Source organism: Bactrocera dorsalis, chromosome 4 (genome assembly GCF_023373825.1).
Source record: "Bactrocera dorsalis isolate Fly_Bdor chromosome 4, ASM2337382v1, whole genome shotgun sequence".
NCBI classification, from domain to species: domain Eukaryota; kingdom Metazoa; phylum Arthropoda; class Insecta; order Diptera; family Tephritidae; genus Bactrocera; species Bactrocera dorsalis.
Window position 1 is genome coordinate 7803802 of NC_064306.1, and position 23187 is coordinate 7826988.

The following is a 23187-nucleotide window of genomic DNA, read 5'->3' on the forward strand; positions in this document are numbered from 1 at the left end:
TGAATAGAGTTTTTAGAAAAAAATTTGCAAAAATACAATAAAAAATAAAAAAAAAAATTCAATTTCTTTAAGTTTACCGTTTCAGTAACAGCATTTCTGAAATTTTACATTTGGTGTTCTCAAATTTTGAAAAATTATCAAGAATAAGAATAAAAAATGTTAAAAATACAACTCTGTGCTTGCAAAAATGCAACCCTGATTGAACTTTTTCTGTAACTACAGAGCTTTACTGATTTGAAATAAATTTTGGACATTGAAAAATCAATTATAGTTTAATACTTCCGTCTTATTACCAAAAGTTTTAATTTGTCAAAAGCTCACACTGAAAGCGCTTCAAAAATGAACTTATTTTTTGTTTTAAAAATTAAAAAAAAAAAATTATAATTTTTAAAAAAATTTATAATTAATTCATAATTTTTTATTTTTAAAAAAATTTATAATTTTTTTTTTTTTTTAATTTTTTTTTAATTTTTTTTTTTAAATTTTTCATAAACCTGAAATTGATTTAATAGAAAATTTAGCATAAAAAACACAGTATTTTAGCAAAAATACAACTCTGCGTGAGTGCCACCAGCAAGCTTAATGATGATTACAATAGCTGCCAGTATTCACATGCATACACGCGCATTTGCATACCTGTGATCACTCACAACCTGGCACCATCACTCCTTATTTACTCACACACACAGACGCATACACAAGCACAATGCGTATACAGTTAACCAATGACTTACATTCCAATCAAAATTTTTGTCAATTTCTGACCATAGGATCAGCGTTGCTAATGAAAATTGCGGCAATAAATGCAATTCCTGGCACACGTGTGCACGTGTGTATATGTGTGTATGACACACAACCACAGAAATGCATACCCAGCTGCTAAGACCATATACATAGCATATGCTGAGCGTTCATGGCTTTTGTGTGGCTCGCAAACAATGCCAGTGTGTATTGTCTGTGAGTACGAGAAGAAGAAGTGGAAGCAAAAAGGCTTTAGCAGACATGATATAGTGCAACCGAAAACCCTGTCATGCACACACATACATATCAACAGTGTTTTATTACCGTTATATACATACATACAAAACATGTTGCTTACTATTATTTTTTTGACAACAATGACCTTTCAGAATTTTTAATTAAAATTGTAGCTTGTCAAAAAATCACATTAAATGCAACAGTTGCTGGTGAAAAGCAAGCAAAATAATTGAATGTTTGCTGCAGTAAGAAAAAAACAACAAGAACACAACATGAAAAGGAAAATTGTGTATGATTTGGAAGAAGAATACGCCAAATGCAATAGAAAAGATGAAAAATAAAATAAAGAAAATTTTAATAGTGGGAAAAATACATATATAGAATTAATTAAAATCACAGAAACTTTTTTTAAACATAATTTTATAAAAAAAAATTTCATAATTTTATAAAAAAATCATAATTTTTTATTGTATTATCAGTTGTTAAATTTTCACTAAAATATTTAAATATTTATTTAATAAAGTCATAACTTAATTTTCTTTTACAACTTTCATTGTTTTTGATCACTTTTTTCTTAGTATCTGATTATAGAAAAAATTAACTTAAAATCTTTTTAAAAATTATTAAATTTTTAAATTTTTTTTTTGAAAATTTAACAAAAAATCTTCTTTTAGTATTTTTTATTTTTTTGTTAATTATTTTACTTTTAATACAAGTTTTTGATAATTTTTTACTTAGTATCTAATTAAAGAAAAAATTATTTATCAGTTGTTAAATTTTTTTTTTAATAATTTTTTACCAAAATATTTAAATATTTATTTAATAAAAGTCATAACTTAATTTTCTTTTACAACTTTCATTGTTTTTGATCACTTTTTTCTTAGTATCTGATTATAGAAAAAATTAACTTAAAATCTTTTTAAAAATTATTAAATTATTAATTGGATTTTTAAAATTTTGTTTTATAAAAACTTAACAAAAAACTATTTTTATAGTATTTTATATTTTTTATTAATTATTTTATTTTTAATACAAGCTTTTGATAATTTTTTACTTAGTATCTGATTAAAGAAAAAATTAACTTAAAATCTTTTTAGTAATTATTAAATTATTAATTGAATTTTTAATTTTTTTGTTTTTTGAAACTTAAAAAAAAAAATACTTTTTTATTAAAACAAATTAGTATTTTTTGTTTTTATTTAATTGTTGTTAATAATATTATTTTTTTATTAATTAATTATTTTATTTTTTAATAATTTAATAATATGTTTAAGTTTTTATTTAACAATTATTAGTATAAAAATAATATTTTTATTCTTTTTTTGTTTTAATACAATCTACCTTTTTAGTTTTTTATTATACTTTTATTATTATTATTATCATTATTATTATTATTATTATTATTATCATTGTTATTACTATTATTTATCATTATTTTTTGTTTTTATTAAACATATTTTTTTTTATAAAATCAAATATTTTTATAGTGTTTCCTTATCGAAATATGATTGAGGGACGAAAAATAAATCTGAATATTACAAAAAACAATTAAAATCAAAAAATCGTTCTCCTCATCTCATTTATCTTCCATTTTAGATCTGGTTAGATGGCATACGAAAAATCACACATAATGTAAAAGCGAATAATATATGTCCGATGATGTGTTTAAAAAAACAGTAAGTCAAAATTTGATAAAAAATTATTTAAAAAAAAAATTTAAAAACTTAAAAAAAAAATTAAAAAATTAAAAAAAATATATAAAAAAAAATAAAAAAAAAATAAAAAATAATATAAAACAAAATTAAAAAAAAAAAAATATAAATAAAAAGAAAAAACTTTTAATAAAAAAAAATAAAAAAAATATAAATTTTACAAAAACTTATTTCAAAGTAAAGCATGCAATTACCTTAAAAAAAAAATAAAAAAAAAACTTTGAATAAAAAAACTTCAATAAATAAATATTAATTTTGAAAAAATGTATTTCAATGTAAAGCATGGAAAATTATCTTTGGAAATATTGAAAACAAAAATCTGTTTGAAATTTTCTAAAAAAAAACTTGTTTGCATGATTTTTTTTGTACTAACTACCATTTTTTAAATGCTTTTGTGTATATTTGTCCGTTTTAGTGTGTTAACTATTTGTGGTCTCTTATAAATACTTTAATCTGCACTTTACTACGGTTAAGAACTGTTGATAATCGATTTATGTTCTACAAACACTCTTTTCTAACTTTACTTTTGCACTCTCTTTTGTAAAAAGTGTTTTTTCTGGTCACCATTATTTAAAATAGTTACACCAAGACTCTTCTCTAAACCTGCTTAAACTCTGCATTTGTGAATTTCTTTTGTGATCACTTAAATTAAATTAATTAAATGATTAAAATTATTAATTTTTTATTAGTAATTATATATTTTTTATTAATAATTATACGACCTTGTTTAGTGTTTAAACATATTTTTTTCTGCCCACCACCATTAAAAAAATCATTTTCACTAAAGCTTTTCTGTAAAAAAAATGTATTCTGTTTGAAAAATATAAAGTTTTTTCTTTACTGGCGTAGAGCCGCATTAACAACAGCGTCAGTCTATTCTTCTTTTCGTTATTTGGCGCTAATGCGAGATACCAAATATAACCAGGTCTTGCTCCACCTGATCTCTTCAACGGAGTGAAGGTTTTTCACTTCCTCTGCTTCCGTCGACGTGTGCTGAGGAAGTTTCAGTAAAACCATTCCGACATGTTCGGTTTAAGGGTTCGTAGAAGTCTAATTGCTAATTGTCTGCTCACCAGGTGTGGCTGCGAGACCGGCGTCGGTCTTTAAACAAGTGGCTCGCTATATAAATGTATATAATTTTTTCTGGTCACTTTACATTAAAATTTCGTTGAATAATGCCACTTGTAATATATTTTTCTGGTCACTTTTATTAAAAATTTTGTTGAATAATGCCACTTGCAAGATTTTTCTTTTGCCAACATTTTTTTCTGGTCATCTTAATTAAAATTTTGATGAATATTTCTAACTGATAGATTTTTCTTTTGGATTTACTTTTTTGCTGATCATCCTTTTTTTTAAATAGTTCCACCAAGACTCTTCTCTAACTCTGCTAAATCTCTGTATTTTGTAAAAAAAAATATTTAACTTTTTCCTCTCACATTTTATTTGACTTTCCTAAAATAATAGTTTCTGCACTGTATTTGTTTTTGATATATTTTTTATGGTTACCTTTAAAAAATAATTCTATTAAAACTATTCTCAAACTGTAATATATAACTTAGTGACTTCAAAAAAATAAAAAGAAAATATCTGATCACCTTTAAGCAAATAGTTCATAAATATTTCTATCTACAAGGTATTTTTTCCGGTCATCTTAAATCATCTCAGTTATGTCTTGTGATTGTCTTTAAATTTTAAAATACGTTTCTACTTGTTTAACTATTTCTATCTGCTTATTTTAGTCTTTCATTTATATTAATTTATTTTAAAAAAATTCTTTACTTTGCATGTCTGCACATCTTATTTGCACAATATAAATATTAAACGTTAAAAATATATAAAAAAAATTAAAATGTAAATAAACAGCGCTGGCAAGAGGGCTTACGCTATATAACACATAATAATAAGGCAACCAATGTGTGCCCGAGAACAAATTTAATGAAGCAGTAAGTACAAAAATTAAAAAAATTAATTTTAGTGAATAATATTTGGTTAATTACTTCAATAAGATATATTAAATGAGGTAAGTACATACATACATAGCTACATATTATACTTAATATATTAGGTTGTCAAAAAAACCTTGCGGTATTTTTTTTGAAATATTTTTTTATTGAAATTGAAATGAATTTTTGATGATTCATGCCCAGACCGATGCTACGGTTGCTACTATCGCAATTTTCGACGACAGGCCTTCCGGAGCGTGGCGCATCTTCGGCCACCTCTACACCAGAACGAAAACGTTGAAACCATCGTTGTGCGGTGGAAATGGAAACTGTATCGGGTCCATAAACTGCACAAATTTTATTGGCGGCTTGAGATGCAGTTTTGCCTTTATCGTAGTAGTACTGTAAAATATGCCGTATTTTCTCTTTATTTTGCTCCATGTTTGCGACGCTATAACTCACGAACGACTTAAAAGAAACGACAATCAATCAAACACGTGTTAGCGCGTGAAATGAGCTTTCCGAAAAGGTATAGCATAACCCCATGCGACGAATAAAACTAGAACTACGCGCTTTCAGCGCCAACTAGCGAAAATACCGCAAGACTTTTTTGACAACCTAATATCACCGTACCGTTATTTTGATTCGGACGCTGGCTGTTATTGATAATTCTCAATAAATTCGGTAAGAGAGATTTTGGGCGATCTGGGCGATCTCACGAGCTTACCAGCTTTACAGCGACTTCCCCAATGGTATAGCGAAAACCATCCATTACGGTTGGTCCGCAAATCAGGCTACTTGTAGCATTTCACAGTGGTCAATACAGTGTCAACAAACACACAAACGTAACCTGTTGGCAAATTGCCGGTTTTGCGACATTGTTTCGGAAACTCAAGAGCACCTAAGTCTGGACTACATAGCAGTTCCTTGGATATTCCAAGCATAGCCAGATCTACGACTTCGAATTTGCGAAGACTGCCAACAGTGACGTAGAAGACAAGTTGCGAGTGCGACGACTGTTTGTTTGTTGACAGGTGATATTTCGTCTTGCACTCGTTCACTACCAGACCTATTCGCTTCTTTTTCTCATCAAGTCTTGAGAAAGCAGAACTAAGTACTAAAGCTAGTAACTTACAAACGCAAACGGCGTTGCCATACCATAAAAATCATTGACTAGACGTAAAATATGCACACTGCGCTCCCTTTAAATACATACTACAAACACTTTTTACGAACGAGATACGCGTATTCGCCATAATATCTGCGTATAAATGCGCATAGCCCTAATCCAGTATTAAAATCCATTGCCATGCTTCAAGCGACACTTAAAATATCAATGACAATAAACAATTGAAGACGACAAAGCACATCAAACACTTCTACGATAAATAGGCAGCAATAGAAGCGAACATTTTTGCTATTTCGCAAATCCCTAAAGTAAAGCCAGCAACAAGGACCACTGACACACATTGTCGAGCGGTAGAAGAAGCCTAACAGAAAGTCGCTAGATCTACTTTAGTTTCACAACCGCTTGTGCCAACAGGTTTTATAGGCTGTAGATGGTAGCAGACAACAACAGAAAACAGGCAGGAGAAGATGCGCTTACGCCAGTAGTTGCGCAAAAAGCCGGCGGCAGGTGAAATATAGAGAAGAAAGCACCAGCAAATACACATTTATAACCTTGCGTGTAGCAGCTGCCTGGGCGCTTGTTTGTTGCCACCAGACGTCCAATGCAAATGTATGCAGCATAATTGTTTAGTGGAAACGCTGGAAGAACAACATGCAAATAGCCACCGAACGGGGAAAAGCAAACAGTGCCCGTGACTATGCAAACAACACGATATTTTTGCATAAATAAATATTTTGCCGTCGCCACGCAAATGAGGCAGCGCTACCGCGGCCGCGATGCTGCGATGCTAAGGCAACAAACGCGGCAAGGATTTCATTTTTTAATTTCTCTTAGTATTTGTCTTCATTTTATTTATCTTATCATTTTGCTTTGCTTTGCTTGCGCTACGCACATTTTACTCTACCCCCTCCGCACGCATCTCTGCGTCCCGCCTACAGATAGCATTTACCCACTCACCGCATTACCAGCAGCATCGGCGCTTGAGCCCTTGAGTAGTTCCTTGTTATTGGCATTTTGTTGCCTTATGAGACGCTGAGTGGCATTATTGTCCTTCAGGCCATATTGTACGCGCTGGCAGTAAGCAAGCTTCGAGTGCTTGCTCGCTGTCTGCAAAAGAGTTACGCATACAACAAATAAATGTCTTTTAGTGGTAATGCCGGATTTCGGTGAAAATTTATGATTGCAGTAGAACACATAAAACGCGCGCACTGCGTACGGCGGCAAGTGCTCACATAATGAGGGTGTTGTGTAGGCGTGAAGTTGGTCAGTGGGTGTGAGTGCTAGCGTATAGCAGTTGAGTGTGTGGTGTGGGGCAAAAACATGTGTTGAATTGTTTTGAACCTGTTTATCAGCTGTTTATGCGCGGCAGCTGTCAAAAGTTAGAGGTTATGGTGAGTGGGTCGAGTTAATTGATTGTCAAAGGAGTGAGATAGCCTTCCAGCGAAGTTTTAATATCAATTTGGAATAGTATGGACGAGGGTAGATTTTCATAGACTTTGGCGAATCTTTGCTAATTATATTAGGAGTATGAAATATAAGTCTCTGAATTTCATTACTGAGTTTTACTCTATTTCGAGTTGTATGTGTTGCTTTATGTTTTATATAAAGAGCGCAAGTGGTGTCCAAGATGTGATTGAAAGCTTTCCAATGTATTTGGTGACATTGGCAGAGAATCATCTACTATGAGTAGCTGACCTACGGCCGATCTCTTAATTCAACAACGTCAAAAGGAAACAGCTGTTCTAAGGCCACGTGGAGGGGATTCTTACAAAAGAAGACTATGAATGCCAAGAAGTTGAACGAAATAAAGATGTTAGGGAAACACACAACCAGATGGAAACGCTTTGTTGAGGACCTATGCTCCAGTGAAAAATACAGGAGATGATGAGGACAAGGACAACACCAGGCCACAAAAATCGTGTCTCGGCAGAAGCTTCATACAATGAAAATGGACTACGCCAAAAAAAATCAGTCCCTCTTTTTTGTGTCAACCGCTGTTCATGAACGCAAGATCTTGACATTGAGAAGATACTCGCGAATCCATTAGAAATATTTGATCCGAATTCGGGGGTCTTTGGATATTACTTCGAACGGTTGCCACTCGGTCCAAAACTGTTTTAAACTTCAACTATCAGGAAATCGATCTCCAAGACTCTATTACATTCAATTGAGTACTCGCTCTAAGTATTTGAGTAATTAAGTTTTAAAATCAGAAAAGAGATAGGCATGGTGGTTGATCCAAAATTGATGAATCTCACTGAAATTCGAGTTGATCACCAGGTCCTCATGGATCGACAAATCGTTTTGTGTTTACCACAATTTTTTTTAAGACGGCCTATTGTACAGTATTCAGTCAGAACACCTATAATTGTGGAGAGACTGACTTTGCTAAGAGCCAGTAATTCGGATGACCTCTTACGGTTCACTCTGGACCAGTTCTGGTTATTGACCAGCACATGCTCAGGTCACTGGAGGTCCAAATGTTCAATGCCAGAAGGCAAGCAAACATCAAAGAAGCGACTCGAATCGGATGGAATTGAGGAAAAGGTGTCCTCTATAGCCAAGTCATTGACTTTGCAGTTTCCTGCAATTCCCCTGTGGCGAGACAATGTTATAAGTCTAATATGCAAGAAGTTTGAAGCTATAAAATTCAAAGCTTGTACATCCTTCGGTTGTCGGAGTGTATTTAAACCTCTCAGAAGGAAGCTCCACTCCGCAGCAGTGCATCTACTGCTACCTGATAGAGCCAGTACCGACGTAACAGTGGTCTGGTAATTTGAAACTGGAGTCGATGGAGCGATCCCTACAGAAGACTGCATTATATACCCTCTCCTTTAGCTTGCACCCATTCGTCTCGTTTACATATCCCAATCAGATGTGGGATCTCGAAAGTAACCGTCAGATAAATGTTCTGCGGAGCTGTGATCTAGATAAGAAGGAATACAATCAAAGCAGTGAAGAATTTCAGTGTATCCCTTCTCGGGCCTCTCATTCCCCTGCTTCACTAAGGCATACCATTTACAGAATAAAATACCAAAATACTCTGGAGCTGTGGACAAAAATAAGGAAAGTATATTAAAAATTTCAGAAAGCTATTTAAGAATCAGTACTACCAGCTTCTAAAAGTAAATTGCCTTGCAAAGTCGATTTGTTCTCATTTTTTTTTTTGAAGAAGAATCATTGGAAAAATACTCAAAAGACAAAAATCGATAAGTACAGAATGATCCACTTGAAAAATCGACTATATTCTCAGTCAAAATTGTACCAGTGATGAGAAAACCTAAGCCTAGGTCATGCTTTACATGGAGTTTGTAGTTTTTATTGGCATCTCATTCAGCAACAATCTCAGCAGAATAGCAGAATTGGTTTTCAGAGATACCGACAGCTGAAAAAACGATTAACAGCATTAGAAGTGCAAGCAATAAGAGTGGACCGTTTTTTGAGTACAACTTTCCACACTCCTCTCTACAAAATAGTCGCGATAATATTTCGAGAACTCAAAATAATTCATTTCATTTTTCACTTTCACTTCTTTAAAAACAAAATTATTTACCCTCACAACAACAAAAGCAACAAGTTCAATAATAAACAAAACGAAAAAAATTTGCAGAGTTATATTCATGCTGAAAATTCACTACTTTCGCCATTTGCTATGCACCGTTACTTTGACTAATTCAAATTGCACTCATTTAACCTAATTTCCGTTTGCTATTTGTCCGACCACTTTAGCCGACTATGAGTAAATAAATGCTGCCACTGTGGGTCACCTACATATCTATGTATGTGTTTATGTTTGCTTATTCATATGGAAAATGGTAACTGTGTAACAGGAAATGAAGGACATACACATAAATATACAGCAAAACAAAAACAGAAAACTAATGCTCACAGAATTGTAAAATGGTCGTATAGCTATGAGCTCCTACACTTTGCATTGTCCTTTGCCATGCTTTGTAGTCACTTTTTGTTATGCTACAGGAAATTGACCAATACAACCCAACCACTGCCATCTCTGTTCGTACATATGTATTCGTGTGTGTTGCCCGCAATTTGTTTGAGCAGTTAATAAATTATAAACTAATTATTTGCAATTACTAGAGGGAAAGCATGCGATAGGGGGCCAGAGTGGTTGGGTTTTAGTTCAGAGGAAGCAAAGAAAGTATTTGCTAATGAGTAAACATGCTTTTGATATTTTTTATAAAGCCTCATATGAGAGACCTTATAAAAAAACTGGCAAGAGAACAGATTTTAGGTTCCTACATTTATAAAGAGAATATAAGTAGACTATTAACAGTTCAAAACACATACATATCAATTCGACGAAGATATCTAGAGCCTTGTGTAATCAATTCATGAACGGCAAGACATTGGAAATTGGCTCAAAAATCGTACAAAATAATCTAAAAATTGCTCAACAGCGAAGCAGAATCAGCAAGTTGCTTCAAAGAAGTGATCAAAAACTCATTTATAAATCTTGCTAGCGTTAAAAAGAGAATCATGTCAGAAATGAATCCACACAATGAGTTCATTAGATGTTACTATGCCTTAGTCATCCCAATAGACCTGCTCGCAAAGAAGAGAAGACAACTCTGGCTATGGAAGAAAGACGGAATAGATATACACATGACCACAAGACAACAGGCGAGGAAGCAAACTGTTGAACTCTGGCAAGATCGGTGGACAAGGGAGAGCAAAGGAAGATGGACCGCCAAACTGATTAAAGAAATAGAGAAGTGGCACAGTAGAAAACACGGCGAGGTAAATTACTACATAACACAGATGCTGTCCGGTCACGGGTATTTCCGAAAATACCTATACAACATGGGAAAAGCAGAAAGCCCAGCATGTATTTATGGAGACGAACCACTAGACGATGCAAACCATACCATTTTCAAGTGCCACCGGTGGAAAGAAGCACGAAGGACTGTACAAAACAAACTCGGAGAACTAAGTGCGGAAAATCTCTTAGAAAAAATGATATCTAGCAGCGAAAACTGGAAAATAATTGCCTCGTACGTGGAACATGTTCTACGCACTAAAAAAAGAGACATGGACGCGGACTCCCAATAGAAGACGAGCCAAATAGCTTGATGCTGGCTACAAAATCGTAGGCATCCCTGGACGCAGGGAGAGTAGAAATTGACCTGTAATGGGTCCATCTTGGAAACCTTGCCCTGAAGTAATGCGAAAGCGGTCCCGGGGTAGGGGAAAAAATGCCATGATAGAAGGGGGCAGTGTTTTAGTGGGTACGCCACTCACGTAGGATAGGATGGCGATCTCTATATGGTGCGAAGGCATTTTAAACCCTCCTTACCGGCCTTAAAAAAAAAAAAAAATGCCTTAGTCGTCGTCCGAGCTGTCGAAGGATACTTTATATTTAGACCCACAGACAAATTTGTTGAGTACAAACAATTTCAAATTTGAACTTAGAGAAAAAAATTGTAATGGATACGCCATTCGAAGTCATTCCTAGTAAGGAAAGGGTTCTTCGAAAATCTAACAGTCATACTTTCACTTTCGAAAGCCCCCAGAAAGCTCTGATTTTGGTTTAGAGAATCTCTAATTATGCAGAGCTTTCTTTCTATATTTCTATAGTGACACCCGCTACTTTATTTTTGCGTCGAAACTGCAAATATTCAATTACTCAACTAAATAAATTTCTCTGCGGAACATCTTAAATTCTTAACCTTCAAACAACAAAGGTAAGTGGTTCAGACGGACTCAAAGGTACGTACTTATTTCAAAAATTTACTCTCAGAAATGTGTCAGAAATGTCAAATCATTGCATGCTGTAACTGTCAAATATTACACATACACATATGTAAAGTTCTTTTACTAAATAAATTGTATACTTTTTCATATATATTTCGATACACGCTTTAACTTTATATCTCTTCAATCCCACACAGTTGGATGCGCTTAAGTTTTTCGGTGGAAAAAGGTGGCAAGATACCCATTAAAGTGGTAGCGAAAACTTTTGCGTCCGGCAAAACGGAAAAGCTAGTGTATCAATGCTTTAAGGAAGTCGGACTACCGGACGATAAGAGTGCCACCATGACGAAGGAAGAGTTCACATTCGATAAGTTTTATGCGCTGTACCACAAGGTGTGCCCACGCAATGACATCGAAGAGCTGTTCACTTCCATGTAAGTTGAGAATGGGGTCATGAATGAGTAGATATGTGTGAATTTAAGTGGTTATGTGCATATTTGTATGCAGTGTAGTTGAAATTACAATGGTGGCCCTAAAGGTGAACGTTTGCACATTTTTGGCAAACAATTTAACGATGTGAGTTTATCGAGAAACGATGAGTTGAAGCTAAAGTTAATATTTTGTTCCACAGCGGTTTCCTTACAAGGTACCATTTAATAGCGATTTGACACCAAACAAGAGCTAGAGTTCGTGGTTAACGGTTAATTGAGAAGCATGTCTGTTCCTACCAGAAACAATGAAGGAATCGTTACATCTAAATGTCGACCAAGCCCGCTAGAAAACATAGGAACTAACTTGATGATAAGAGAAGTAATCGGATAGCAGTGGATCTTCCCCGTATCGACCTCCCTCAGGCCGTTATTCTCATAAAAAAAGACACTGAAGCAAAAATAAAATTAGACGAGTCTTCCATATCGAGCCATACAGAAAATTAATGAATTTAAAAAAATAATGATTTCCGTGAAAGTTTTAGGCACAATAATGGGATCACCCTCTTATATGAGCAATAACTTCACTTATATACCAACTAAGCGCCTTCCCACACATGATTTACCGAACGTCGCCTAGTGTTTATTTATTTACTTTTTAACTTATATATACATAAACAACATTTATATTTGTTTTTCTACATCTTATTTGTCTTTACACTTACTCCCTCACTCTCAACAGCACTAAGGGTAAATCGGAAGTCATTTCGATGGCACAGTTCGTACAGTTCATGAATGATAAGCAACGTGATCCACGTATGAATGAAATTTTATATCCGCTCTATGATGAGAAGCGTTGCACGGAAATTATCAACGATTATGAATTGGATGAGGAGAAGAAGAAGGCGGGTGTGTACCACACTACTGCACGGAATTTGCCAAGTTTACAGTTATGTTAATATTTCTAAACACACAGGTCAATTGTCGATGGATGGTTTTAAGCGCTATCTCATGTCCGATGAGAATGCGCCCGTATTCTTGGATCGCTTGGAAATGTATATGGAAATGGATCATCCATTGGCGCATTACTATATCAATAGCTCGCATAACACCTATCTGTCGGGTCGTCAAATCGGTGGTAAGAGTTCGGTGGAAATGTATCGGCAGACGCTACTGGCGGGTTGTAGGTGAGTTCAAGTCATTAGGACGGCTAAACATAACAATTTTAGTTGATATGCGTGTGCTACACCAACTTTGTTTCTAATTTTTTTGACGTAGATGCGTCGAGCTGGACTGTTGGAATGGTAAAGGTGAAGACGAGGAGCCCATCGTAACTCACGGTCATGCCTACTGTACTGAAATTCTATTTAAAGTGAGTAACACAACTTTTACGACTTATTTTTAGCGTCATCACTTCATTTTTTCGTCTAGGATTGCATTCAAGCCATCGCCGATTGTGCATTTGTCTCCTCCGACTATCCTGTTATATTATCCTTTGAGAATCACTGCAATCGCGCGCAGCAATATAAATTAGCTAAATACTGTGATGACTTCTTCGGTGAACTATTACTAAAAGAACCGTTGCCCGAACATCCGGTAAGTCATTAAATAAAAGCGCTTCGCATGCATTGCGCTAATTGCTACTTTAATACAGCTCGATCCTGGTTTACCGCTCCCACCGCCTAATAAATTGAAACGGAAAATACTAATAAAGAATAAACGCATGAAGCCGGAAGTCGAAAAGGTCGAATTGGAGCTCTGGTTAAAGGGTGAACTGAAGACCGATGATGATCCGGAGGAAGATGCGAGCGCCAAACCACCTGAAGCGGCGCCACCACCAGAGGCTGCCGCGGCACCACCAGCGGGCGAGCCCGGCGCAGATGGTGCTGCGCCTGAGGCGGAAGCAGCAGCGGTCAATTACAGCGGCTCCACGACGAATGTACACCCCTGGCTGTCATCGATGGTCAATTATGCGCAGCCCATTAAATTCCAAGGCTTCGATAAGGCTATTGGTAAATATTTCCTTGTGGCAACCCACTTTCAAATAACTAAAACTTTATGCGAATATTTTCTTTTTTTACAGAGAAGAATATCGCTCACAACATGTCGTCGTTCGCCGAAGCGGCTGGCATGAACTATCTTAAACAGAGCTCCATCGACTTTGTCAATTATAACAAACGTCAAATGTCGCGCATTTACCCGAAAGGCACACGCGCCGACTCTTCCAACTATATGCCACAAGTGTTCTGGAACGCTGGCTGTCAGATGGTCTCGCTCAATTTCCAAACCTCCGATCTGCCTATGCAATTGAATCAGGGTAAATTTGAATATAACGGTGGCTGTGGCTACTTGCTCAAACCGGATTTTATGCGCCGCTCAGACAAGGATTTCGATCCGTTTGCCGATGCGCCCGTGGACGGTGTCATTGCCGCGCAGTGCTCCGTGAAAATAATAGCCGGTCAATTCTTGTCAGATAAAAAAGTCGGCACCTACGTCGAAGTCGACATGTTCGGTCTACCCTCCGACACAGTAAAGAAAGAGTTTCGTACACGTTTGGTGCCTAACAACGGTTTGAATCCCGTTTACAATGAGGATCCGTTTGTCTTTCGTAAAGTGGTGCTGCCTGATTTGGCTGTGTTACGTTTCGGCGTCTATGAAGAGAGCGGCAAAATGATTGGACAGCGTATATTACCGTTGGATGGTTTACAGGCCGGCTATCGTCACGTCTCACTACGTACCGAAGCGAACTTCCCAATGTCGTTGCCTATGCTTTTCGTCAACATCGAATTAAAGATTTATGTACCTGATGGCTTTGAAGATTTCATGGCCATGCTGTCGGATCCGAAAGGATTTGCGGGCGCTGCAGCAAAACAAAATGAACAAATGAAGGCGCTGGGCATTGAAGAACAGAGCGGTGGTGCGGCACGTGATGCCGGCAAAGCCAAAGAAGAGGAGAAGAAGGAGCCACCACTGGTATTCGAGCCAGTTACGTTAGAATCACTGCGCGGTGAGAAGGGCTTCCAAAAGGTGGCCAAAAAGCAAAACAAAGAGCTAGATACGCTTAAGAAGAAACACACCAAGGAACGCATGACCATGCAGAAGAATCAGAATGCGGCTATTGATCGGCTAATCAAGGGCAAAAGGTTCGACACTGATTCGAAATGGTTGTAATGTTAACTTATATGAAAATAAATGTGTACCTCTTATCTCCACAGCAAAGATGAAATCCGCAACGACACCACAATCAAGAATGCAATTACCGAGCAGACGCAACAGTGGACCGAGATGATTGCCAAACACAAGAAAGAGGAATGGGACATGTTGCGGCAGCATGTGCAGGACTCGCAAGAAGCAATGAAGGCTTTAATGTTGACCGTACAGGCGCAACAGGTGAAGCAGTTGGAGGAACGGCACGCGCGGTAAGGCCGAAGCATATTTGGGGTTCAATTCAATAACTAACCTTTTCTGGTGTCTAATCTTTTGCAGTGATATTAAAGACTTGAATGCTAAACAAGCCAAAACCTCCGCTGATACCGCCAAAGAGGTGCAAAATGATAAAACATTGAAGACGAAGAATGAGAAGGATCGACGACTGCGTGAGAAACGACAAAATAATATCAAACGCTTTATGGAAGAGAAAAAGGTGAGGCACAATATTAATATTATTGTACTACTTATAGTAATAAACCAAATGTGTGGTTGACAAGTTCTTTGAGCTTGGAGCGCGTTAGATTTTAAACTTAAGGAACTTAAACATGGTCTGAACATTTGGAATTCCTCACAAAATTTGACTTCATACTGGGTCTTTGGATCGTAAAGCGGTATTTCTTCAGCCCACATGTGGGTGGGTAGAAGCCGCTCGAGGAAAATTCGACTTTTAATACACTCATTAAGTCAATGAACTAAGCTAAGTAGGTATCTTCGGAAGTTTCGAAACAAAACGGCTACCTATACTCAGAATTATCTTAGTGAGGAGGATCTCTACTTTCAGTTCTCCCATTGAATAAAGTTTTTAGAACACTAATACGTATTTTAAAATCAAAAAATCGATTTATGAAAAATCCTAAACTGGTCTAACCGCTTAATCTGTCATCTGTGCAATAGGCGCTCCAACAAAAAGTCTCCTTTTTAAAACTTTTGTTGCAAAAATATATTTTTTTATAACTAAAAAACTTTATCTTAATAATAATACTTTCACTTATTCTTTTCCGCCAGCAAATCGGTGTTAAACAGGGACGTGCTATGGAAAAACTCAAAGTGGCACACGGCAAACAAGTCGAGGAATTTAGTACTGACGTGCAAAAGGTACTAAACGAAACGCTCCGGCAAACCGACACTATAACCAGTATTGAGACTGTACTTTAGTGCAGTTAAAAATAAATAATAAATAAACTATGTAGTATTGAAAACTTAGCGACCAAATAGTTATGTGCTTGTTGAATGAAGAAGCCACAAAACAGTGTGCTATATTACATAACAAAGTAATTATAGTAGTAGTTGTAGTGGTAGTAATAGTAGTAAATACTTAAAAAAAATATATTTTGTTTAAAAATATGTCTTTAAGTTTATATACACACACTTTTAAAACAACAACATCATTTTTTTGTTTTGTGTCATTACTTTTTAGCAAATAGTAGTAGAAAATTTTAGTGTGAATTCAGTGATCACAAACGGCTAAATAAACATATTTACAACAGCTATGCTAACCCAACTTTCAGTAACTAATTTTGGTGCTAAAAATATTTAAATATGCAAACATATGTATGTATGTGAAGAAAATGGCGTAGTAATAGTAAGATAATTTAATAACTTCTTTCAACGGGGTGCTGAAGCTAAAATACTATATAAAAGTATTGTAGCCTGAAAGAGTTTGTTGCTTTATAACAATTATTTTATAGTGTTTTTTTTTAATTTAAATTTAAAAATTAATCAATAATAAAAAATCAGTAACTAAAAAACTAGGACAAAAAAATTTTAGTACTAAGAATTTAGTACTAAAACATAAGTACTAAAAAATTTAGTACTAATTTGAGTTTAAATTTAATAATAAAAATCAGTAACTAAAAAACTATGAAAAAAAATTTAGTACTAATTTTAGTACTAAAAATTTAGTACTAAAACATGAGTACTAAAATATTTTAGTACTAACTTTTTTTAAATGAATTAAGGATACATTTTATCTAAACAATTTTTATTAATTTATTATTATTAAATTATATATTATTATAAATTTTAGAAACAATTCGGTAAATAAATTTAGTACTAAATTCTGCTTCATTAAAGTTTCCGAAATAGTACTTAATAAATAAATAAATAGTATAATTATTATTTGAAGTGCTAATATAAGTTCGTATTTAAATTTAAAAAATAAAAAAAAGCTAGTCCTCGAAAATTAACTCTAATCTATACTTAAATACATATCTACACTTATGCAAATATTTATAGCACCGAAATTAGTATTTTTGTGAAGGTATTCTTATAAAAAAAATTAAATAAGATATTAAAGTTTTTGCTTGCTTTAAAGTAGAAAAATTGGTGGAACACAAAACCTGAGAATGCATTTTTTTTTTTTTTAATTTTTATTAAATAATTCATTTCGTTTTTCAGCACTTGCATCAAAAAGAAAAATTACTCAGCAAAAAACATTTTGTTATTTTTTCTTTAATTTCTTTTAGAGAAAACTATTTTTTTTTTATTTTGATTTTAAATAATTTTAAATTTTTTATTAAAAATAGTCAATTTTACTGGCTAAAAATTTAAATTTATTAAATTGAATTTTATTTGCTTTCAATTAAAATTTTTTTAACTAAAAATAATTTTTTATTTTCGATCTAATTTAAATAAAGCTTTTAAAAGTTTGAGTTTGTTACTGGCAAAAAATTATATATTTTTCAAATTTTTTTTTCTAAAAAAATTATATTTTTTTCTGGAAAATATTTAGCATATTTTTTAAATCTTTGCTTTATTAAAATTTGTTTTAATTTTAAAATTAATTAAAGGTAGTAAATTCTTAATTTCTAAATTAAATAAATTATTTAAATTCTTGATTTTCAAAATTCAATGATATTTCAAACTTTTTCAAATCAAGTCTTAGAAAATTTAGAAAATTTTAATTAAAACCCCACAAAAAAATATAATTTTGTGAAACAAATGTTAACATATTTTTAAAACTTAAATTAAAACTTTTTAAATAAAATTTTTCAAATTTTTTTAAACAAATAAAAAACTTTGCAAAAAATTTAATACGATAAAAAAAAAAATTTAAAACAATTTTGCTTTCTAAAATATTTATTATTTAGTTGATAAATTTTACTAATAATAAAAAAAATAATTTTTGAGAATTTATTTTTTTACTAAAAATTTAAATGATTTTTTTATGTGTATTTATTTTCTCGACCAAAAAAATTTTAACCAATTTTTTTTAATTTTTACTAAAGTTTTTAAATTTTTCTGTTAAAAAAAATTATTTTTTGAGAATTTATTTTTTTACTAAAAATTAAAAAAAAAATTTAACCTATTTTAACCTATTTTTTTTTTTAAGTTTTACTAAAGTTTTTAAATTTTTCAGATAAAAAAAAATTAATTTTTGAGAAAAAATACAAAATACAAAATATAAAAAAAAAAAAATTTTAATTTTTAAGAAATTATGTTTTTTACTAAAATTTAAAAGATTGCTTTCTAAAGCATATAGTACTTTGCTGGCTAAAAAATGTTTAAATTTGCTTAACATATTTTTTCATTAACATTTTTTGTAAAGTTTTTTAAATTTTGCTAATATAAAATATTTAATTTTTGAGAATTTTTTTTTAGTAATAAAAATGTAAATGATTGCTATAAAATATTTGCCATTTTGCTGAGAAAAAATATGTAAAATTTTTTTTTTTATTAAAACTTCTAGGTTGGGTTGGATTTCTTAGAAATATTTTTTTTTTATGGAAAACGTAATTAAAATTTGATTTTTTTCAAATTCTACTCTTAAGGTTTTTAGTAATTTTGCTAAGTAATTTTTCATAGATTTTTTTAGTCAATTTTTATAAAAAAAAATTTAATTTTTTATTAAAACTTCTAGGTTGGGTTGGATTTCTTCTTAGAAATATTTTTTTTTGGAAAACGTAATTATTTATTTTTTTAATTTATTAAAATTTGATTTTTTTTTAATTTACTATTAAAATTTTTAGTAATATTGCTAAGTAATTTTTTATAGATTTTTTTTAGTCAATTTTTCTAAAAAAAAAATTTTTAATTTTGCTAAGTATTTTTTTTTATAAATTTTTTGTTTTCAATCAATGATTTAGTTTTTAGAAATTTTAGTTTTCTGCAATTTTTTTCTTTAAAGAATGCTTTTGTTAAAATTTATTCAGCTAAAGCACCACACTAAAACCTACATAGCTTTATATAATATGAAAAATTTTTAATTTAAGTACTTTTTTGAGAATTTGTAAGAAAAAGTGTTATATTTGTTAAAAAAAAATTGAAAGTAACCTTTATTAAATATTAAAAAGGCTAATTTAAAAAATGTGTTGCTATTATTAATAATATAATTAAAAAATTAATTTTAATTTAATTGAAATTAATTATAATTATTATTAATTTAATTTAATTTCATTAAAATTAATCATGATTATTATTAATTTCATTAAATAAAACTTTATTTTTATTGTTATTTATATGTACATACATATGTATGTATGTTTATGTAGCGCAAATAGCGTTTTCATTTTCAAACGAGTAACCATAATACGATTTAACGGTTACTCGCGCGCATGTAAATAGATATTTCACACTTCTCTCACTTCACCACATTTTATACTAAGTACGAGTATTACACTTAAAATTATTTATTTGCATCAATGTTAAATTTTCAGTTTTGTAGTTTTGTAAGTTTTGTGTTCACTAGCCAAATCGCAAAAAATATATTTGTATTTAGCGAGTAACGGTTACATTTCTTTGCGCGTTTTTTATTTGTAATTAGCAAAGTAATTGATTAAGTTGAGTAACTGTATGCCTACTTTTGTAAAAGAGCTGCTGTAGAATATTCTGAATAAAGTGATTGCAGTCAAGTGAACGTCACTTTTTGTATTTTACTGTCTGTCACGCATTTGTTGTCACATAACTGTCAAAAACTAACGACACGCCTTATATTCTCTTACTTTTCCCGCCAAAACAACAGTTACTCGATATGTACAAAATGGAGGAGGAGGCCTACAAAATACAAGGCAAATCTGAATTCTATGCCTAGGACCCAACTATAACCGCAGAGCAGCCACTTTTATAATATTGGTGTGCACGTGACATGGTGAAGTGGTGGAAAACAATTAAACGCTTACAGTGTAGGCCTGTCATGGAAACGAAACGACAGTTGGCAGCACTTATGCGAAAGTTTAAAATGCAATCGAAATAATAAGTATTTAATATTTATTTAATTATTTATAGCAACTAAAGAGTATAAATTAAAAATCAAAACAAAACAAAAAATCTAAAGATTAGAACGCAATTCTATGAAAAACCTTTCAAAGCGAATATTGAAGAAAAATTATTTATAGTAAAGTAACGTGAAATTTCTATATATTTATGCAAAGAATGAAGATACATATTATATATAAAATATATTAACTAATTTTAGCGTTAATTGAGAGAAAAATAGGAATTATTTGTAAACTAGTGAAAATAAGTGCAAATGGAATGAATTCGTAATGTCAAAAAAAAATTCTGATAAAACGAGTTTAGAGTTTAACACCGAATTTTTGTCTAAGTCAAACTAGAAAATTTAAAAAGCAGTCAAGATAACCTTAAAACATGTAACATAACCTAAAAAAGTCAATATAAACCGAAAAAAATCAGGATAACCTTAAAAAACATTCAATGTAACATTAAAAAATTCAAGATAACGTTAAAAAAAAATAAACATAAATTAAAAAAAAATAGTATGAACAACAACATCACTATAACAAGTCAACATAAAATTCAATACAGCCTTATAAAGGTAATATAAACTAAAAAAAAACAATATAACCTTAGAAAAGTCAATATAAAAAAAAAAAATTAAAAAAAAAATGAAAAAAAAAAATAAAATAAAAAATAAACATAAAACATAAAACATGAAACATAAAACCGAAAACTATCAACATAACTTTAAAACAAGTCAAGATAACCTTAAAAGAGAAAAATAAAGATAAAAAATTAAGAAAAAACTTTAAAAAGTCAACACAAAAATCAAGACAACCTTAATAAAGGTAACATAAACTTCAAACAAATCAACATAACCTTAAAAAGAAAACATTAACTCTAAAAATCAGCATAACATTGAAAATCTAACCTTCAAAAATGTCACAGTAGCCTTAAAAAAGGAAACATAAGCTTAAAAAATTAAAAAAAACTTAAAAAAAGGTAACATAAACTTAAAACAAATCGACATAACCTTAAAAAAATCAATAAAAACTTAAAAAAATTAACTTAACCTCAAAAAAAAAGCAAAAAAATGTGTAAACAATAGATAATTACGTAACATTCAACGTTTCCCATTAACAAATTATTTGCTAGTGATAAAAATGAAAACAAAAATGAATTAAAAATAAAAACAAAAATTAAATAAAAATAAAAATGAAATAAAAATAAAAACAAAAATAAAACATATAAACATATATACATATATTATATATATAAAAATTAAAATAATGTGGCAACATTAGGAAAAAAAATTAAGACACAGCATACAGTTCAAAAGTTCATTAACAAAAACGGTAAAAATCAATAAACAATAAAATAAAAAAATCAGTTTACAACAGTTGTTGCAGGCTGAGAACAGCAGATTTCTAACTTGAAACAAAATTTAATTCTAAAAAACATATTGAACAATAGTAAAACCGTAAGCAAAAAGCAAGTTGTAAAGACATTAATAACTTTACCAATGAAAAACACAGAGAAATATTGTAAGTACCAAAAAAAAATTCAGAAAAACCACAAAAAATAAAAAAATACAAAAAAATAAACAAAAGTATAAACCAAACTAAAAAAAAATTTTAAAAAAATATAGACAGTATTCTCAACTATTACCGAGTAAAAAATAACCGTTAAGTGTACTAGTTACATACAAACTATACCCAGTAACTTGAGTTTCCGCCTCTCCACCTATTTACTTAGTATACCGTTAGTACGTACATAACCTACATATAAACATTTTGAGATTTTAGTATATAAAAATATATAACTGTAACACCAAAACAAAAATACCGTATGCCAAAATGCAAAACAAAAGGAAAAAGTGAAAAATTTGCAACAAAAATGTAAACGAAAACTGCAAAAAATTTTTCGGTGAGTAACATATTAGAGGTGAGTTGAGGTGAAGTTGCAACAGCTGTTTGTCAACGCGGTGAAAATATGACAGAATTTTTCTTGTCACACTTGCGTTCCCAAAGCTAATAATTTCGACTAGTTATTCATAATTTTCAAGTTATGTTGCTGATGGACCGAAAAATTCTCAAGTTTTCCATAAAAAAGTGCTGAAAACTAAAAATTTTATAGATTTGTATTCGTAATGATCTAATTGATCTCAATCATTTCAACAGAACAGCGAATAATCGTTATTTTTGCGTTTTAGAAGAACTACACTGCGAGAAAGTAAAAGTATTTTTGAAATAAAAATTTTGTTTTAACAAATTTTGACTTCAATAAAATTGTTAATTATAAAAATATTTAATTTTTACTAACAAAAAAATTTTAATTAAATTAAAAAATTAATAAAAAAATAATTACTAAAAATTAATTACTAATAATGTAACAAAATTAAAGCTCTTAAAATTTAATAATAATAATTAACGTGTAATAATAATAATTAAATTTTAAGAAGTTTAATTTTGTTACATTATTATTAATTAATTTTTAGTAATTATTTTTTTATTAATTTTTTCATTTATTTAAAAATTTTTTATTAATAAAAATTAAATACATTTAAAATCTATTATAATTAAATTATTTTTTAACTAAAATTATTTTTAATTTATTTATTTTTTGTAATTTTTATTATCGAAATTTTTTTTCTTTCATTAACAAAATTTATTGAGAATAAACTAATAAATTATTATTTAATTAAAATTAATTAAAATTAATTAAAAATTAATTATTATTAATTATTTTTTTTTTTAATTTTTGTTATTTGAAAAAAGTTTTACTTTAAGAACATAATTTATTTGAAATAAATTAATTATAATAATTTACAAAAATTAAATTAGTACTTATTGAAAAGTTGAAAGTTGCTATTTTCGTGTCAAGAAAGAACTAAATTG

The 23187-nt window shown here is 31.0% G+C and overlaps 1 protein-coding gene across 2 annotated transcripts in view; it reads left to right on the forward strand.

Annotated features, from left to right (window-relative positions):
* The window catches only part of LOC105232178 (1-phosphatidylinositol 4,5-bisphosphate phosphodiesterase), a 144635-nt gene extending 122713 nt beyond the window's left edge, over nucleotides 1–21922 (forward strand). The window contains exons 7-18 of one of the 2 annotated variants that reach the window (XM_049456658.1): nucleotides 2575–2654; nucleotides 11675–11911; nucleotides 12648–12814; nucleotides 12882–13092; nucleotides 13184–13277; nucleotides 13337–13501; nucleotides 13560–13917; nucleotides 13989–15048; nucleotides 15121–15324; nucleotides 15392–15548; nucleotides 16121–16210; nucleotides 20076–21922. In XM_049456658.1, the coding sequence (XP_049312615.1) occupies nucleotides 2575–2654; nucleotides 11675–11911; nucleotides 12648–12814; nucleotides 12882–13092; nucleotides 13184–13277; nucleotides 13337–13501; nucleotides 13560–13917; nucleotides 13989–15048; nucleotides 15121–15324; nucleotides 15392–15548; nucleotides 16121–16210; nucleotides 20076–20144 (2892 nt within the window). In that variant the 3' untranslated portion in view covers nucleotides 20145–21922. Of the gene's footprint in view, nucleotides 1–2574; nucleotides 2655–4556; nucleotides 4637–11674; nucleotides 11912–12647; nucleotides 12815–12881; nucleotides 13093–13183; nucleotides 13278–13336; nucleotides 13502–13559; nucleotides 13918–13988; nucleotides 15049–15120; nucleotides 15325–15391; nucleotides 15549–16120; nucleotides 16211–20075 lie in introns of both variants that reach the window. The other variant, XM_049456657.1, reaches the window with a different exon arrangement.
* Nucleotides 21923–23187: the final 1265 nt, after the last annotated feature.